The 19,793-nt window shown below is 45.4% G+C and overlaps 1 protein-coding gene across 1 annotated transcript; it reads left to right on the forward strand.

Moving 5' to 3' along the window:
• The first annotated feature begins 445 nt into the window (after window positions 1-445).
• On the forward strand, window positions 446-18,716 carry WFDC1 (WAP four-disulfide core domain 1). Its single transcript, XM_030282373.4, has 7 exons — window positions 446-869; window positions 7,892-8,087; window positions 9,246-9,329; window positions 11,757-11,897; window positions 13,926-13,967; window positions 15,263-15,337; window positions 16,149-18,716. The coding sequence occupies exons 1-6, from the start codon at window positions 753-755 to the stop codon at window positions 15,319-15,321; spliced, it is 639 nt and encodes a 212-aa protein (XP_030138233.4). The 5' UTR covers window positions 446-752; the 3' UTR covers window positions 15,322-15,337; window positions 16,149-18,716.
• Window positions 18,717-19,793: the final 1,077 nt, after the last annotated feature.

Consider the following 19,793-nt stretch of genomic DNA (forward strand, 5'->3'; position numbering starts at 1 on the left):
CCCCTTCCTTGCTTTCTCTGTGTGCTCATGTCATTTCCAAACCACCTTCCTTCCCTATTCCACACCCCAATTTATTTTTTCCTAGAGGTCTTTCCCCTCCTTCAAAATCGTTTTCAGAAAACAGACGTCACCTTGGTTTAATGAAAGCCCCTGGATGTTTATCATGTTGTTAAATCGTTTCCTTCAAGTGGGCTCCAGATGAAGTTATGGCTTTGTCGAGACAAAGTGATGCAAACCCACAGGAGGAAGCACACGGAGGGAGAGCCCGGGCTCTTGGGAAGTTTGGGTGAACTATTTGCAAAAATCCGCCGAGCCCACCCCTCCGAGACCTTTATTTCCCCCTGCGGCAGCTGTCATCCGATCCCACGCTCCGGCTCTGAATGGGGCTCTCGGAGGATGCCAGATGTTGGGAACAAAGGTCTAAAAATAATCTTTCCAAGTAATCTTCCCGTCCATCACTGGAGGAGAGCGGGAGCTTTGCTTTGTGCGAACCTGCGAGCCGAGAACCTGATCCGACCGAAAGAAGTTCAACAGCACCTCCCGGAATCTGCCTCTGGACTCTTTTTTTTTTCTTTTTTTTCTTTTTTTTTTCCTTCCCTTTTCCCTTCCCAGAAGGCGCTCAGGGAAAAGCGGCTCAGAGCGCTCAGCCCTCTCCCCGCCTCTCCCTCCCCGCCGAGCCCCGGAGCCGCCCGCATCCCGAGAACTCCCGGGCTCCTTCTTCCACCTCTCCCTGCCAAAATCCCGGGCTGGAGATGCGTTTGTGTGCCGAGATCCTCACCGCAGCCCTGTGTGCCCTGCTGCTGCCCCAGCCGGGCTGTGCCAGGGCTCTCTGGAAACGCGCCCTGCTGAAAATGACCGAGAAATACGATGTGAGTGCGGCTGGGGGGTTCGGGGGATGCTCGCGGGGAAAAGGGGGGTTATCCTGACGTGTTTTGGGGTCAGCAGTGTCTGCTGGCTGGCTGGCTCTGTGGCACAGCCATTCGGGAAGTTTTCCCAGGCTGGGTGAAACTTTTGCCACCTAGCTGCGGTTTGGGGAGCGCGATGGGAGCAGGGACGGAGCTTTGGGATGGCACCGGCACCGCTGTCCAGGAAAAAGGGACCGGGAGAAGGGGGTGCAAACCCTGCGGCTCCGGGGAGACGTTTCGTGGCAGGAAGATAATGGGATTTATTGCTTGGAGCAGGGAGAGTTCCTTCCGCAGCTCCTACGCTGCCTTTTGGGGTGATTTAGGATAAATATGTGCTGCGGGGAGGGATGGTGGCATTGCCCACGGTTCTGTAAATGCCAGGAGCACACAGAGAGCTCAGCCCCATGCTGCCAGACCGGCCTGCCCATCACCCTAAAGTGGGAGATCCCAGAAATCCATCCCCGAGGCTGTGCCCGGCGCATCCCCTGCGAGCAGAGCTGCTGCCCCTGCCCTGGCACACCCTGGGTGCCACCATCTGTGCCTGCTCCTGGCAGCCTGCAGCTCCACAGGGCACTGGGCACAGCCACCGCCTCCAAACCCACTTTGCAGGAGGCTGGAAGTGGAACTAGAACTGGAACTGGGACAGCAACCAGTGGAGAGGATGGTGCTGGGTCTCACCCTGGTGTGTCTGGGCCAAACCACTGTCAGAGATGGCCACGGAGGAAGTGGGAATTGAAAAAAAAAATGAAAATAATTTGATAGTTTGAGGTTTAGGACCTGCTGTTTAAAAAAAAACCCAAAAAGTTATAAATTTGAAATTTTTACTTGATCCATATAAGTTCCCTTAGAAACCAGCACTAAGCCAAGGTTTCTGCTCCTTGAATTGCTTGGGTGCAAGCCCCAAACAATTTATTTTCTTAGGTCTGATTGCATCTCCCAACCACTGCATGTGTGTAAACAGCACCTTGGTGTCACAGGCAGATCCCTCCATCTGTTTTCTGCAGCTTTTAATTCAAAAAGGATGTTTTTATGCCCGTGACTTTTAGAGTGATGTTTGTGCATGGCAACATCTGGTTTGTGCAATTGCTGACTCACAATAGTGACACACATCCTTTGCCCCCAATGAGCAAACTGAATTCTGTCATGTCTCCTTGAAATAGTGCAGAAAACTTTGTGCTGATTTTTGAAAGGCACCTCAGGATTTTTTAAGAGTTCTTCTCCATTATAGCCTCTCTTGGGTTAGGTATCCTCTGGTTTGCACTTTAATTGGAAAATGGTGATGTAAAGAGCTGCATTTCCTGCCAAATCACTCACTGGCAAGTGCATTTATATGGATGTTCTTCTGCCATATTTCAATGTGAAGCTCAAAATTAATAGAAACCATGAGGTGAATGACCCAGAGAGATAGGACAGGAGCAGAAGAGGAATTTACATGTTGATTTTCAGATAAGGAGCCCTGCCGAGGCACAGCCAGCTCCCCTGGGGGATATATCCTCTCCTTTCAACCTGCACTTCTTCAAAGGGCTGTTTTTCCTGGCAGCCCTGAATCCAGGTGCTACTGATCTGGCAAGTTCAGCTAGAATTGCTCATATTGATAAAAGCATTGATCCAGGGAAAACAGAAAACGCTTTTCTTTCTCCTCCTCAAAGCCTCGTCAGGCGGAAAGTGTCTGCTGTCCATCCTCTCCTGCAGCAGGAGGCAGCTCTGGCAGCCCCTCTGGCTCCTCAGAGGGATGTTTTCTCTCCCACCAAATGCTGTGTGTTCCCTGCAGTTGGAAAATCAGAGTCTGGGGGCAGAGCAGCTGATTTGTGAGTCACTTGGACAAAGGGATGACAGATGGAGGTGCTGATGGCAACGTGCAGCCAGGTGGGACATGGGCCACAGGCATCCCTGTGGCACCCCAAAGGACACAGCTTGGTGTGGTCTGAGCCCAGAAAATCTCAGGCTACAGCAGGAGGAGTGCATCCAGAAAAATGCTGGATGCAGGATGATGGGGAGGCGTGAGGATGAGGAGCTGACAGGGAGTTCTCATTCACCCTGAGGAAGGTGTTGGTTGGCAAGGAGGGGTCAAGTGGGACTGGAGAAGGAGAAAGAAGGATGGCAGTGAGGAGAAAAACCTGGCAGACACAGTGGGATGCAGGAGCTGGGCTTTAAAACAAAGCCATATATTTTCCAGAGGGATACTTGTCAAGGTTAGTGATTTGCAGCTGGTGTTTGCAGCCCCCACACTCCAGGGACTGTTCCCAAGGGGCAGAGGGAGGGAGCTACCTGGGAATGGGTTCAGTTCATCATAAAACACCCATCATGTCTATTGGGAAAAACTGGGCCAGTCTGGATTTCATTCCACTGTCAACTACAGAAAGTGTTTTAGAAAAATCCCAGCCTTCTTCTAAAGTTTTCCAGAAATGAAGAATTCCTCACAGCTGCTGTAATGCTCTTCCAACAATTTATTTACCCTCCAGCAGCCAACTGTCATAAATCAGCCCTGGGGTACCCTCTTTGAGTGCTGGCCCCCATATCCTTGGAGTAACCTGTGAGCAGAGCAGCCTCAGCCTCCCCTTTGGAACCTGCACACACACACACACACCTTTTTCTGTATTTCCCTCTGAATGCACCCTTTCCTGTATTTCCCTCTGAATACACCTTTTTCTGTATTTCCCTCTGAACACACCTTTTCCTGTATTTCCCTCTGAATACACCTTTTTCTGTATTTCCTGCTTTCCAACCTTTTACTCATTATTGTGCATCTTCTTGGAGCCCACCCCAGTTCTGCAGTGTCCTTCCACCTGCAAACATCAGGACCAAAATGACAAATACTAAGCTAACAACAGGAGAACATTATTGCCATTGCTTTGGTCTTGTCCTTCAGATTCTTTAAGCTGCTTTCAGTCTGATATTTGCCGCTTTGATCATCACTGGTGGGTGATTTTCCCACCAGTGGGTGATTTTCTCACCAGTGGTGGGTGGTCTTTAATGGAAATATTAGTGGATTTAAAATTCCCTCTGACTGTGTAGGGGTGTTTTTTGTTTGATTGTTTTTGTGGTTTTTGGGGGTTTGTTTTGTTTTGTTTTGTTTTTATGGCCAGTGTTTGGGAATACCTGGGCCAGAGCTGGTGGTGGGAGGCTGAAATAAACCTCATGGTGTCATCTCAAAGGGCACCATGCAGAACATGAATTAGCAGAGAGCTGGGCTTTGACACAAGCTCAGGGACCAGTTCCAGACACAAATAACAGAATAGATCTGGGATTTTTGGGAGGTAGACTGCATCCCTCAGTTGCTGTTGAAATTATGGCTGAGACTGAGTGATTCCATCCAGGTTTTCCTCATCTTTGTTGACTTTCAGAGTTCCTCAGCTGAACTCTGAACCTTTTCCCTTACTTTGTTTCTATCTCCAAGGCAGATATTGTCATTAAATTATTAAATAAGTCGCCCTGGGAAACAGAAATTTACCTCCTGCGCTGAAAAACATTTGCAAAGAAATTTTGACTGTCGTCACAATCTGCAAAAATAATAAATCAGAGCCAAACTGTGAATGCTGGGAGAGCTTTTAAAAAACCTTATAACCCAAACCTGGACACATCCTTACCCAGATTATTTTGGGGAAGGAGGAAATCCTGTTTTATGCACCCATAAACAAGGGGGTTTATTGAACCAAATAAGCAAAATATTCTTATTTTGAAAGCAATGAGCTGGGAGCAATAGGTGACCAGAGAAAATGGGCAGGGAGGTCATGAGGTACAAAGTTATTTGGCTACAACTGTTATATTGTTCCCCAGCGGAAATTTCATTCATGGAGCCAGCTGTTCATTGCAGTTTTGGCTTCTTGGTTTCTGAATCATCTGTGAAGCAACTGCAGTAATTGTTTGGTGGTTATTTCATGTATCCATTATTTGCCAATATGATTTTGGTCCCATTTCCGTCTGCAGATGACCTTTCAAATAGAATAGTAAACTGTGAGCTTCCAGGATGAACACTCCCTCCAACAAGGAGACCTGTTCAGTGTTTGGAACTATGAAATTTTTCTCTATTTAAAATCCAGCAACCCCAGAAAAACAAAACAAAACAAAACAAAAAAAAAAAAAAAAAGGAGATAAGTATATTTTAAATATCTTTGATTTTAAAACTTGTTTTAAATTTAGAGTGTTTGCAGCTTTTGAGGAATGGACAAATATGAGAGCTTGCACCTTCAGCATGGAAAACATCATCAAAATTGGGTTTTTCCAAACCTTTTTAGTGGTTTAAACAGCCTATCAGTTCATGGGAAAACAATGCCACAGAAGAGTTTTAAAGGAAAAAGCAGGAATTGTTTATTGATATTGGGAACAGGGCAGGAGACTGTCATTAGTGAAAACATCAGGAATTCTCTGTCCCTCTGACACTCCTCTCCTTGGGCAGCTTTTGGGAGAATCCATGTGGGAACAGGCTGTTGTCAAAGGACAGATGCTCCAAAGCATTGGGAGTTACAGCATAAGGATGGAGCAGGATGTAGAGAGGGATGTCAACCTTGATAGTAAAAGGGTTTTAAAATTATGGGGATTTAGGGTTAAAAGGAAAATTAAGCTTAGTAGGCCCTGAAAAAAAAAAAAATAACTACCTCAGGTACATGAAGGCCTTGTACCTTGCTAGAACTACACCTGTGTAGTTAGTACATGATAAATGATATAACTGTTAGATGTGGTGATTGTTTAGTAATTAAATATAATTACTGTTTAATCGTAAGAATAATAATGAGAAACTGTGGTCAGAGGCCTAAGAAAGATCACAAGAAACTCATGCTTGAATAAAGTCGATGTATACAATAGAACAATATAAGTTTAATAATTAATATGTAAGTTATATAATGATAGAATATAAAATACGTTCAGCTCGAAAGCCATGTAGGAGTCAGATTTGGGTCTGTACCCCGATTCCCAGAGCTCTCAATAAAAGCACCTGCAGATAATCATATCCTGTGATTATGTGTGTTCCTGAACACTAACAACCTCACCTCAAATTTCTCCACAGTCTGGTGGTGAAATTTCTTAGAAATCCCTGGAGACTGTTGTACCATGTTTATTCTTGGAATAACAACCCCAGTTTCTCATCACTGATTTTGTAACACACCAATGATTTGGCCAAGTGCACATTTACACATATTTTTATGTATTTGTGACTTTACCAGCCTGCTTGTGAGGCCATGGCAGAGCTCACTTCACGCCCCTGGCTTGATGCTGATCTCTTTTAAAAGTGCAAATCCAGAATCCACTTGTGATTTTATGAGAGCTTATAAATGGTCATTAATACATCTGAGACCTGAGTGCCCTGAGCACTTTCTGCAGCCCAGAGGTGAGGGAGTGGATGAGCCACAGGTGAGAAAAGAATAGGCTGGGGTGATTCACCTTTCTGCTGGAGGGATTTGGCTTCTTGCTAAAACAGCCCCAGTGTGACAAATATCTGAATGGTGCCTCATAAATGTTCCTGGGCCTGTTAATGCACTTTACACCTCCCTTGTCCTGTCAGTGTGCAGTGAGCAGCTCAGCTTATTTCCACTGCAGAGAAACGTGGGCTCATTTTCTCTGGGACCAAGCTGGCATCAATCTCACAGATCTCACCCAGAATGTCCCATGGTTTAGAAACAGTCTCTAACAGCCCAGAGCTCCACTGTGGATAAACTTGAAAGGCTCCCCTATAAATTCTGGTCCAGACAAGGTGATGGAGATGGAAGGAGCCCACTATCAAGGACATTAATCTCACACCCCAAAACAACACAGTGCCCTCATTTCCACTGTTTCCCCATCAAAGTGTTTTGGTGTCCTTATCATAGGGACGCCTGGGATTTTCTCTCAGTTTCCCAGGCAAGTATAAAAGACTTTAAAGGATTTGGTTTTTTTAACCTCCTAATTTTCGATGCAATAACCTCAATTATAAATTGGGTTGCAATTTATAATTGACAATGCAATGTCAATGATTTAGTGCTTGTTTGGTGTTTCCAAAGCACTCCACTGAGGGGATCTGTTGGAGAATGGTTGCAGGAGAGGGGTCATGGATCAATGGAACATTTATTCATTGATAAGTCTGTCTAAGACCCCAGAATCAGAATCAGGCTGTGTTTGGCCTGGGAACAGAGCTTGGGAAATAGGCTCTGTGTCTAGGCCTGGGAAACTGTACAAGGTCTGTCTAGGCCTGGGAAATAGTACAAGGTCGGAATGAGATAATAAGGATGAGCATATCCTTGGAGATATGCTTGTACAAGAATAGGCAGTGTGACAAGATGTGCCCAGAGAAGATGGGATGTACCATGACAACATGACTAGAGATGAGAAACTTGGCTTAAGAAACAAAATGAAGCCACAGGTGGAGGGAAGACAAGCACAATCAGTATGATTGATAAGCAAGCTTCATTTATTCAAAAATCCTGTCAGTTTATATAGCGTTTGCTACAAGCAAAGTCAGCAACAGCTCTCATTGGTCAATTTACAAAGGGGTTTGTTCTGTTTAGCCTATGTGCATTTACAACTATAGCCAGGTTTCTTAAGCCAACTTTCTCGTCTCTAGTCACATCATCATGGTACATCCCATCTTCTCTGGGCACATCTTGTCACACAGCCTATTCTTGTACAAGCATATCTCCAAGGATATGCTCATCCTTATTATCTCATTCCGACCTTGTACTATTTCCCAGGCCTAGACAGACCTTGTACAGTTTCCCAGGCCTAGACACAGAGCCTATTTCCCAGGCTCTGTTCCCAGGCCAGACACAGCCTGATTCTGATTCTGGGGTCTTAGACAGAGTTATCAATGAATAAATGTTCCATTGATCCATGACCCCTCTCCTGCAACCATTCTCCAGCAGGGATCACACAGTGCTGGGGGAGCTACACACTTATCTCTCCTCTCTGAGAGGAGAACCAAACGCTCAAAAACCCCCTTTGAAACCATCCTCCGGCGGGATGCTCCGTAACTCACCTTACGCCCAACCTGACTTCCTTTTCTTCTCTTTGCAAAGGATTATGAGTACCCTCTTCATTCTCACAGCTCCCAGCAGCAGAAGAACGACCGGTGCCCGCCGCCGCCGCAGAGCCTGCCCGAGCGCGCCTGCGAGGTGCCCAGCTGCCGCTCCGACGCCGAGTGCCAGCGCCACAAGCGCTGCTGCTACAACGGCTGCATCTACGCCTGCCTCGAGTCCGTGCAGCCCCCGCCAGGTACAGGGGGCCCTGGGGCAGCTGGGGGACACAGGGGCTCCTGGAGGGGATGCTGGCAATCTTCACGTGCCTTGGGTGCGGGGCGGGAGGTTTGGGTGCGAGTGGGGATCGGGATCTTCCAACAGAACAAGAGGACACAGTCCCAAGCTACGTCAGAGAAGGTATAGGTTGGATATTAGGAAAAAAATTTCACTAAAAGAATAATAAAGTACTGGAATTGTCTTGCCATGGAGGTGGTAGAATCACCATCTCTGGATGTGCTTAAAAAAAGGCTGGACATGGCACTCGGTGCTATAGTCTGGTTGAGGTGCTAGGGCATAGGTTGGACTTGGTGATCTTAGAGGTCTCTTCCAACCTCATTATTCTGTGATTCTGTGATTCTGTGATTCTGTGATTCTGTGATTCTGTGATTCTGTGATTCTGAATTCTGTTCCGCACTTGTGGTTTCTCTCGGGTTGATGAGTGAGAAAGGTGTCCAAGGCAAGCTGATGTGGCAAAATTTCTACTTGGATGAATTTTAGAAGTCACTCAAAGCCAGTTGTTTTCCTGGGATGGCATTTTCCATGCCCCATCCCTGGAAGTATCCAAAGACAGGTAAACTGGTGTGGCAAAATTTCTACTTGGATGAATTTTAGAAGTCACTCAAGACCAGTTGTTTTCTTGGGATGGCATTTTCCATGCCCCATCCCTGGAAGTGTCCAAGGACAGGTTGGATGAGTCTTGGAGCAGCCTGGGATAGTGAAAGATGTCCCTGCCCATAGCAAGGGATTGGAGTGAGGTGATCCTTGAAGTCCTTTCCGACCCAAACCGGACATTTTGTGTTCCTGTGTTTCTAGATTCAGGAAAAGAGGCAATCCTGGCCTGAATGAGTGCTGACAGAAGTGAGGCAGCCAGCTCACCATCCCCTGCCATGGGAATGAGAATGGGCAGCAGCAGCTGCTTGGGCCTCTAGGACACCAGTTCTTGTGGCCCTGGATTAAACAACCATGTCTGCCTTTCCACTGGGACAACAAAAACATGAATATAAATCCAAATCAGATCAATCCATCAGGCAGCCTCCTCACAAGCCCATAGAGGAAATCCATGATTTTTCCGTAACTCTGTGCCCTGTGGCTGCCACATCATGACACTGTGGTCTCTTCTTTCTCTCTTCTGCAGTCTTGGACTGGCTGGTTCAGCCCAAACCCCGCTGGCTGGGAGGCAATGGGTGGCTTTTGGATGGCCCAGAGGAAGTCTTACAAGGTACAGGACATTTTTCTGTCTTCTCTGCAGTGTCCATGATCAGACAAAGGCCTGGAGAATAAATCCCTCATAGACAGAGCTTGCCTGGGATCTTGGGCTGCTGGGGCTGCTGGTATTTGTCTGGAGTTTCCACAGGAATAACTCAGTGTGGTGCTGGGAGCTGCTTCCTGGTGCAGTAAATACTTTTTATGGATATGGATTATCTAGCAGAGCACTAGGAATGCTGCAGGGGACTGGGCTTGTACCCATTCTTCAAATAATTAGAGATATATTTTTGTTTTAGAAAAAGGCTTTGTCATCACACACAAAATTTTCTGCCAGCTTCCTAATAGACCGTGGGTGGACTTGGAATGGGAGATCCTTTAATCCAGAGTGGCCTCATCACCCAGATGCCTTGGGCTGGGGCTGTGGCTTTTGGATCTGAAGTTGATTTGGACAGGAGCCCTGGCAAAGTGCAGCAGAGCTGTGCCAAGCTGACGTGAACCTGGGGCATCTAAGCTTGGAGACTGACAATGAGATTGAGCTTCTCTGGTTCATCCCATAGGGAAAGGGGTTTTAATTAATTTTTTCCAATATCTAAAATGAAATAAGGAAGGAGTGGGGAGGTGGGAAGAGAAGTTTTCTTCTATGAGGCATTCCCAGATGTATGGACACCTGAAGTTTTTGGGTTTTTTATGGAAAAGTTAACCCAGCTTTTGATCAGCTTTAGTCAGATCTAGGTAGTGCCAATAAATTCCTCTCTTTGGTCTTACACAGATGGTTTTAGAGTCGCTGAGCTTCAATTCTCATCTATTATGGATACTCCAAGTTCTTGAAGAGAAAATTCTGCCTCCAGCTCACTGGAGCTGCACAGCCAGAAAAAAATATAAAATAGGTTCCTCCTCATCCATCCTTGTCACACTTATATTATTTGTTCTTATCTGAACACCTTCATCTCAGCTTGAGGGAGTAATTAGGGAAGTAAGAACCATCAGTCATGGCATGAGAATTACAGCAGAGCTACTTGAAATTAAAAATGAGAGGGAGGAGTGGCCCTGCAGAGTCTGTACATTTAATGGCCATCAACATTTGGCCCAAATCTGCTTTGCCTTCCCATTCTGAGCTGCACTTGCTGCCTGTCCCAGGTCAAAGTGGTGAAACCTGTGTTTGGGACAGGGGTGGCACTGCCTGACGCCGCACTGAGTCACAGCTGAGGGTTGGATTCAGCAGCAGGTTATGGGCGTGGAGCAGGGCACAGAGCAGCACACTGCCAGCTTCCTGCTCACATTCCCAATCCTCACCCAGCCCAGAGCCTGGTGGGACACACTTACCCTGCCTGGGGGGAGCAGCCCCATGGGGGCATCACCCTGCATGGTGGGCAGTGCTGGATGGCTTTTGGGCTACCTAAGAACAGAGGTCTGACAAAAATAAGGGAATAAAAAGCAGTTTATTTATATTTATTGAAGGGCCTTCAGGTACATTTAGGGCAGACAAAGTACCCCAGGGGCTACACCCAAAAATGGACAGCAGGTCACAGAGTTTTCACACTTTTATAAGTTTGGTCCATTTGCATATTAGGGGTTAATCTTCCAATTCCAGCTTCAGGTAATGAAGTCATTTACCCCAAGCTTGCTCCCCTCCACTCTCCTTTGTTTCCATCTCTGGCGCCTGAGGCAGTGAGGTGTCCTTGATTGCCAGGGCTGGAGAGGAATTGTTGTGTCTGCCCAAAATGGGGAAGCAGCAGCTCACCCTGGACATGGAGTTCAGAGTTACACACTTGGTGCCTAAAGAGGCAACTTGGTGCCTGAAGAGGCTGGGCAGAGTTAAAGGAATAAAATAGGATTTATTAAAAGGCCTCAATGGATACACCTTGGGCACTACAACAGCCTGGCCGAGGCTACACCCAAGATGGATGATGGGTTTCATACAGTTTTCATACTTTTAAAAGTTTTGGTCCATTTCCATATTGGAGTTATTTGTCCAATTACAGCTCCAGGTTATGCAGTCCCATCCTCTCAGTTTGCTCTCCTCAATTCCCTGGTGTTTACACCTTTTGGGCTTGAAGCTGCAACGGTGTCCTTGGTCCTTGGGCTGGAAGAGGATTGTTGTGTCTGACTAAACTGTGAACAGAACTTGCTAACAATTTCTACAAAGCTCAGAGTCTCACACCAATGCAGTACAGAACCTGAAACATACAGAAGCTAAAACTTAAGGCATCACACTAAAGAATTGCAGGATTGCAAATGTATGGCAAACATACAAGCTAAAACCCTACAGCGTGGGTGGCACAGCGGGCTGTGGGGAGGGATGTGCAGGGAACGGGGCAGAGCTGTGCCAGGAGGGACCAGCCCTGTGCTGCCCTTGTGCCAAGGAGCCTCAGGTGGGGTGGTGGCCGTGCTGGGGTCCCCATGGGGGTCACAACGGGTGACCTGCAGGTTTCTCTTGCAGCTGAGGCCTGCAGCACCACGGAGGATGGGGACGAGCCTCTGCACTGCCCCACGGGCTACGAGTGCCACATCATCAACCCGGGCAACACGGCCGAGGGCATCCCCAACAGGGGCCAGTGCATCAAGCTCCGGGGCAACCCAGGTAGGAACCCTCCCTCTGCGGGATTGTGCCTTTTCCCAGGTAAATCCCTGCAGGAACCTCCCTCTGGGGGATTATGCCTTTTCCCAGGTAGGTCAGTGCAGGAAACTTCCCTCTGTGGGATAATGCCTTTTTCCAGGTAGGTCCCTGCAGGAAAACACTCTCTGGGGGATTATGCCTTTTTTTCAGGTAGGTCAGTGCAGGAAACCTCACTTTTTGAGATTATGCCTTTTCCCAGGTAAATCCCTGCAGGAAACTTCCCTTTGTGGGATTATGCCTTTTCCCAGGTAGGTCAGTGCAGGAAACTTCCCTCTGTGGGATAATGCCTTTTTCCAGGTAGGACCCTGCAGGAATCCTCCCACTGTGGGATTATGCCTTTTTTTAGGTAGGTCACTGCAATAAACTTCCCTTTGTAGGATTATGCCTTTTTTTTAGGTAGGTCCCTGCAGGAAACTCCATTTTGGGGGATTATGCCTTCTTCCAGATAGTAACTGCAGGAAACCTCCCTCTGTGGGATTATGCCTTTTCACAGGTAGGTCAGTGCAGGAAACCTCCCTCTGTGGGATTATGCCTTTTTTCTGACTCAGATATGGGGTAGCTGAGAGGTGTTTTAAAGACTTTTATTCCATTTTCAGTCTCACATGAAGGGTGAGACAATACTGATGTTATAATTCACGCCATCACAATCAGAAGCCAACTATTTATTAATTACAATACATTATAAGTATTTCTTGGCCCATCAGCTTTCTGCCACACCATGCTGTAAATGCCTTAAAGCCAATCATCTAAAACTACCCCTCGTGGGTACTACTCCAATGCATCTTTCATAGTTCTATTTCTCTAAAGTATCTGGTTTTATTTGCAAGGCCACCCTTTGAAACTTGTTCCTGGTTCCATTTCTCTCTCAACCATGCCTGTCCTATTCCACGGCATTTCCAAGTCAGCATTTCTTGTCTCAGAGTTTGCATACAGATGCACACTGTGTGAGCCTTCTGTCAGGCTTTGAGAATTCTCTACAAATCCATTTCCCACATTTCCCCCCTCTCTCTTGAATGGAAAAAACTTCTCCTGCGTGCTGATGTTTGCAGGGCAGCACCAGAAAGGAAAGGACCAGGACACCACGACACTCAAGCCAGTGTCCTCTGGGGCTGTGTCTGCATGTGCTGTTACTACACAGCACAAAAACTAAAAATATTTATAAGTTACTGCACACTTCAGTGAGAAATCTGAGTTTTAAATTCCAGTTTTGTCTTCTGACTTTGCTTTCTTCATCCAAAGCTTTGTTGCCTTTATCCTGCTGACGCATTTGCCCAAAAAAGAATTTCACACATGCCAAAATATTTTCCAGGAAAGCTCATAACATGTTTAGACATTCATGGAATGGTAGGATATGTACACTGGCACTGGGCTACAAATCACCTCAATGTAGAAACATGAGACATCGCTTTTGCCATTTGTCACTATAAAAACCAGGGGAAGCATCAAACCAGGTCTCTGAGCTGCTTCCAAAACAGATTGAGAGTTTTTCCAGGGCTTTTGAATCCTCTCTTTTATAACCTTTTTTTTATAACGCTCATAGTAACCAATGTAATGTAGAACTGTGGGGATCCTAGACATGAAGTATTTCTAAGGGCTTAAATAATTATGTAAGTGTAAAACAGAACAAAATAGCTAGAACTTGAATTATGTAAAATACTAATAGATGGTCTGAAATGTTACCTGAATTTTATTTCATTTTGGAAAGCCTCTGGTTCCTTGACTTGTAGCTATTGAAAAGGTTATAAAATGCTAGTGACAATTCCCACTCTTATGGCAAATGAGTTGTTCCCTCAGAGCTCAGTAATCTCAGCAGTTTATAAGAGTTTTACAGCAACCCAAATTACTTCAGCTACAGAGGACTTTTATTTCCCTCATTGTGAGGTTATTATTTCCCTATCTCTAATTTCTCTGTGCTGTACACAGAAGGCCAGAGTTTAACACAAAAAATGAAAGCTGGCTGGGTATGTTCTCACCATGTACCTTCTTTTCCAGATGGACACAACCTGAGGCATAAGTATTACAAGGAATATTTTGGTAAGCTGCTGGCATGAAGTGTTTGTCTTTGTTGTTGTTGTTGTTATTAAGCTTTATCATTTTTGCAATGCTTACAAGGAATTTGCTCCTTGTGAAATTAAGGTTTGTACATAGAAAAAAGAGATTCTTTATGTTCAACTCTCTATGCCTTGGTCAGAAGATCTTATTTTAAAATCTACAATGTCCTGACTGTGGAGTCATGAGAACCAGAATTTTCAGCTGTGACAGAATGAGTTAAAAGGTCTTCTGCCAGGGGAACCACCCAGTCCAATAATCTATTTTTATTTTTAAGCATATTTTTAGAGCTTTGCTCTTGGCCCAGGACTCCCTGCAGCTGAACACAGAGTTCTGTCAAAAGCAGGGTCTTGGGCTGTGGTAAGAGACAAGGGATGGCTGGAGCCCAGTGAAATCCCTCTGAGGTGTCAGGTCCCTCTCACAAATCTGGGGCTCACAGAAAGCAGGAGCATCTGCCACATCTTTCCTCACAGTTCCAAAGCTCCTGGTTCCTCCCTCTTGGATGTGGATCAGATTGGAAGTGACATGCAGGTATAACTAGACAGCATCTTTGACATACGATTTACAAACAGCCAAATTTGGCCACTTTGGCTGATAAAACCATGAGAGGATTTCTTTCCTCTCTTCCAGTGTGAGCTAGCCCAGCTCTCTGATAAATAATGATACCAATATGTTGGAACCCTGGATGCTAAGAATTTTAGAGAGTACAGTTCTGAATTTTCAGTACAGTTCTGTACTGAAAGGCACAGACCCACAAGAGAACACTACATTTGACCTGAAGCTGTGCAGAAGACTTTAAAAATGGATTAATAGTACTGAGATTACTGAGTATATAGTTAGTTAGAAATGTGTAATATCACAGAGTAAAAAACTTAGAGTTTGGGGTTTTAGAATATAGAAATAAATATGAAGCAAGATAGAAGTTTTAAATTAGAGACAAGTTGTTCTTCTTTACCTTCTTTTTCCTTCTTCTTCATGAGTTTAAGTAATGTTTTGGGATTGGACAGAAAAGTCTGCATTGTGGGCTTCAAAGGATCAGTTATTAGGTTAAAAGGAAAAATAATCTAAGTGTCCTTTCTTAATTAAATAGTTTAGTTTTAAAAGACCTTGTAACAGGAGTTAGTTAACCATTTTGTGCCTTGCTAATAAAAAGCTACCAAACTCATAATTGTGAGACTATTTCACTAACAAGAAATTATAAACTGCACTGCTGAGAGAACATCTAAAAACCATTGCCACAGCCCAGCCCAAAACTGACTTTGCTGATGTTTGTTTTACAGGGAGCAATTCCAACAATTTGGTCGGCTATGTGAAAAACCAGCAGAAGCATTTAGGCTAATTGAAGGTGCGCCTGGGTAAGTGCCCTGTGAATAAAGGGAAAGCTGGGTGGAAATTGCTGCTGCTTAGAGTGCAATTATTCAGAGAAACGGTTGTCTGAGGGTGATATTTCCTTTAGGCAAAATGCTGGAGTAAGGACAGCACCTTAAAATCCTGTACAGGTGCATGAAACACTCTCATTCCACCAGACACACCTGATCTCTTTGCAGAACCTTTGCCTTGTGGGTGTTTGGAGGATGGAGTGATTTTTAGGATGAAAAATAATTGGTGCTCCTTAAGACTTTAAACTTTGTGTTTAGGGGCTTCTTCTAATGCAGGTGTAATTGGGCCTGCCAGACAAATTAAAAAGCTGTTTATTCCGGCCTGAGTGCAAAAAGGGTCAGTCTTGCAAATACTTCAGCAGATGGGGGGGTTTGTGGGATAATTTTATGTGTGTGAACATATAAAATTATGTTTTATTGTGCTGAGCAGTGGCACCCAGTCGTGTGAGCAAAGGCACATTTATCTGGCCAGAGCCAAGCCAACTGCAAAAGCTCTGTCTGTTTTATCAGCCTTGCAATAGGCAAGAATGAAAATATTTATTACACCAAAAGTTCTGTCCCAAGATGGTTTTCTCAACACTTTCAGCTTCACTTTAAAATCAGCTTGGTTTAGCTGGGAGTTATGAAAACAAAGCAGCTCAGTGTCCTTCTGCACCTACGTCAGGCTGGCTGTTAAGATTACTCAGCTACTTAAAGACAAGTTCTGTGCAAACATCCTAGTAAGGATAAATATTTTAATTCCTCTTTCTTTTTTTTTTTTTTCTTTTGTTGTTTGGTTTTCACCCAGCTGGACCACTCTGGCTTTACCCAGCAGCTTTCTGGTCCCAGATCTCCACATCTCCAGCACCCCCTGATCCCTGCCCATCACTGGCAAAAAAATTCATTATCCAAGGAACAGGATGAGTCCAGATTTTAAGACCACCAGGAAGGGGTGAAATGCGATCCCCTGAAGGAAACCACACTGCTTATCAGCTGCCCTTCTACAAATGAAATGCAAACACCTCCAAGGGATCCCTGTAGGCCACAGTGCCATGATCAGGCTGCTGACAGAGCCTGCCCTTCATGTGCTCCAATTCAGATTTCAGGCCTGTGAACACAAGCCAGTGATGTCAGAATTCTACCTAAATATCATACCTAAGTTGCTTTAAAATAGGTGAGACTAAAGAGGTTCTCTGGACCAAGTCCAGTGCCTGCCTGTCTTGAACAACCCCTTTAAAGGAGCCTTTTCACCAGCTTAAAATTCAAAGAAACCTGCAAGTTTCTTCTTTTCCTATTTACACCCAGATAAAAACCAGGCTTGACACCCACTCTAAATGGCCAAACCTGAAGTCTTAAGAATTTGAAGACGTTTAAGGTAGGAGCAAAAATAGCTTTATAAACATTTTTAGGTTACTTTCCTCTTCTCAGTCTGCTGAGCTGCAGATTGAGAGTTAATAATGGAACAGATTCCTTCCTACAATATCCAGGCAGACACACAAATTCATGCCAGGTTTTGTAATGTGCTGGTTTTAGCCAGCACAGTTAATACCCACTAAATCTGTGGGTTTGTACCTGCAAAACCTCAGCAAGAGGCCTGAAGTCTGAATAATTTGTTAAATGTGTTAGAAAATCAAACCCAGGATAAATTTGTGTGCTGAAAAGGATTGTCTGGGAGATGGGCCACTGCTCCTCAGGAGTCCTGTACCTTTGTGTTGATCTCCCTAAATCTTTAATGTTGGATGTTGGTATTTGGGCCTCATAGCTTCTTTTAGCTGTTTACCATTATACAATGGAAAACACATTTTCTATTAAGGTTTTCCTTTCCTGTGGCAGTCCTGAAGGGACAGTTGCATTTATTGTGATAAACCAGCCAGAATTGTTTGGCAGAAAAGCCACGTTTGCTCCATGTCCCCATCTGCATGCATGAAATTAGCATTTTGATTTGCACAGTAGTAGCACTGCATATGAATACCCAATTCACAAATACAAGTGCCTGCTTCCACTCACAAAATACAGGATTTTTTTTTCCCCCACTCACTAAACGATTTAAGCCAAATCCAAGACACCTATAAAACTCCTGATACTTTGCACATCACATTTGCAGCTGGAGAGAGGGAAGGTGCCAAACTGCACTTCTGTTTCCTATTCTAAACACAGTCCTGGCGGCTTTACAGAGCAAAGGAACAGCTGAAGAGCTCCACATATTCCTACATATCTTCATTTGCTGAACTCACTTTTTTCCAAAGTGCAAGATATTAAATATAGCGCCATGTTTGGACAAAGCTATTTCTAGAATTTTATCCTATACAGCTTCCTGCAGTGAGATCTGAATTCCTGCTCGGACTCAGGAGCCACAGAACCAGAGAATTGTGGAATGGTTTGGCTTGGAAGGGAGTTTGAAGCTCATCACCTTCCACTAGACCACGTTGTCCAGGCTCCAATCCATATTTTATAGTTCCAATCTGTGTTCAGACCAGAAAACTTGTTACTTATCCTACTGCAGCCTCGCTCCTCAGTGCTGCTGAGTGATTTTGTTCAGCGTTAACTTCCTGCAGGAAAAAATCAAATTCTGATTAAATGACCAAAGCCCTCCAGTGATCACTGCTGGCCCCAAAGGGTAAATACCAAAATGTTCTATTTTAAACTAAAAAATTCCTGAAACCTTGTGAGGAGCTAGTGGAGAAACTGGTGGTGTTCATTCACAAATTTGAAAGATTTAAACTTCAGATCTCAACCTAATCTCTCAAAGCAGCCCAAAGTGGGCACATTCACTTCAGTGTCTGTTTTCTTTGTAGCTGCAGAAGTTACAAACCACCTGGGTGGGACAGTACAGGTATTTTCTGCTTGCAAAAGGAATTAAAATAATAAAAAAAAAAAAAAAAGAAAATTGACAAATTTATAATTTGATGATGAATTTCTGTTTACCGGGTGTTTCACAGCCATCACCCTCCTTCGTGGTGCTATAATGCTCAGGGGGTTTTTTCCAAGTTAATTCAAGTTATTAATTGTCAAACTCAGAAAGAAAAGCCACAGAAGGGATTGACAAAGTGCTGTGTTTTCAACAGTGAAACACTGAAATGTGAAACTCAGACACTGAAATGAAAACACAGAGCAGGTGAGCTGTCCTCAGCTGCTCTTCTCTCCAGAAACAGGTGCTTTATCAGCAGCAGAGTAGGAATGCCTGGTGTAGGATGTTTTAACATTTCCATGACCACTTTGCAGCGTGTTTGGTGCTCTGATAACCTTCCTGTGTGTCTCTGAGTGCTGCAATGCCCACGGCCTCCCACAGCCCCGAGGATCTGGGCAGCCCTCCCTGGTTTGTGCTGTTCAGGTTCCGCTTTGGTGCTCAATAAAAAGTGATCAGTCTATTTTTCAACCCTGCTGAGTTTCTGTTGTGTCTTCTTGGTGTACTTCCGGCTTTGAATTATGGAAAAAAAAAACAACAAAAAAGGAGAAAACTTCTAAATTGTAGTTGTTGGGAGAACATATCACAAGTGTAGGGAGACAAAAGTCATTTTGTCCGTGGGAAGGGAGGAGATAGACCCCAAAACACACCACCACCCCGTCCCCTTCCAGAGGGGCCCCTGTTTTGGGTTAGACCCTCAGTTCTTGGCGTTTGCACTGCCCACAGAGGGGCAGGTACAGCCCTGTATAGTAAAAATGCAGCAAACCCTGACTCAGGGAAGAGATGATGATGTCTGCTCCAGATCAGAAGGCTGAAGGATTGCTTTATTAAAACTAGACTATATTACATTAATATACCATTTAAAGAGACACTATCCTATTCTACATACTCACTTCTTACTCACCTATCTAACTCAAACTGTGACTCTGCTGAGAGCCCGAGCCACAGCTGGATCCCACTGGTCACTGACCCCAAACAACTTCACCAGAATCCAACCCAGCCACCACTGCAGGTGAACAATCTCCACACCACATTCCACATGGGCAAAACAAAGGAGCAGAGATAAGGATTGTTTCCTCTTCTTCTCTCTGTCCTTCTCCTGAGAGACAGGATGATGTCTCTCTGTGCAGAGAACGTGACTGGCACAGCCCTGGGCAGGTGGGGGGTGGTGCCCCAGGAGAAGTGACCCTTTCTTGGAGCTGAGGCAGTGCTGGTGCTGCCAGCTGAGGTTCTTTGGGCTGCACCAGCAGCTGCTCAGGCAGCTCAGAGGAGCCTCAGAGGGTGGAGAAGCCAAGCAAGGCAAAGGTCAGAGCTGGGCTGTGCCCACTGCAGGACAGAGTGGCACAGGAGAGGGGTTGGGCCATTCCCAGCCTCCACCATCCCACCTGCTCCACCCACCCAGCCCTGCTCTACCTGCTCATCAGGAGGGGCAGGAGTCCTCCTGCACAGCAGGGAGAGGAACTGCCTGCAGCTGAGCCACGGGGGGACAGCAGCAGTGACATTTTGGGAAGGTCTGGGGGGGCTGAGATGGCCCCAGGCAACACCAGG

The sequence above is a fragment of the Taeniopygia guttata genome, chromosome 11, assembly GCF_048771995.1.
Source record: "Taeniopygia guttata chromosome 11, bTaeGut7.mat, whole genome shotgun sequence".
In the NCBI taxonomy this organism is placed as follows: Eukaryota; Metazoa; Chordata; class Aves; order Passeriformes; family Estrildidae; genus Taeniopygia; species Taeniopygia guttata.

Bases quoted from the DNA above. Each gene is read 5' to 3' on its own strand.
- WFDC1 (XM_030282373.4), top strand. From the start codon at position 753: ATGCGTTTGTGTGCCGAGATCCTCACCGCAGCCCTGTGTGCCCTGCTG. The intron at 9,330-11,756 runs GTACAGGACATT...TTTCTCTTGCAG, and splicing joins CCCAGAGGAAGTCTTACAAG to CTGAGGCCTGCAGCACCACG. The intron at 11,898-13,925 runs GTAGGAACCCTC...CTTCTTTTCCAG, and splicing joins CAAGCTCCGGGGCAACCCAG to ATGGACACAACCTGAGGCAT.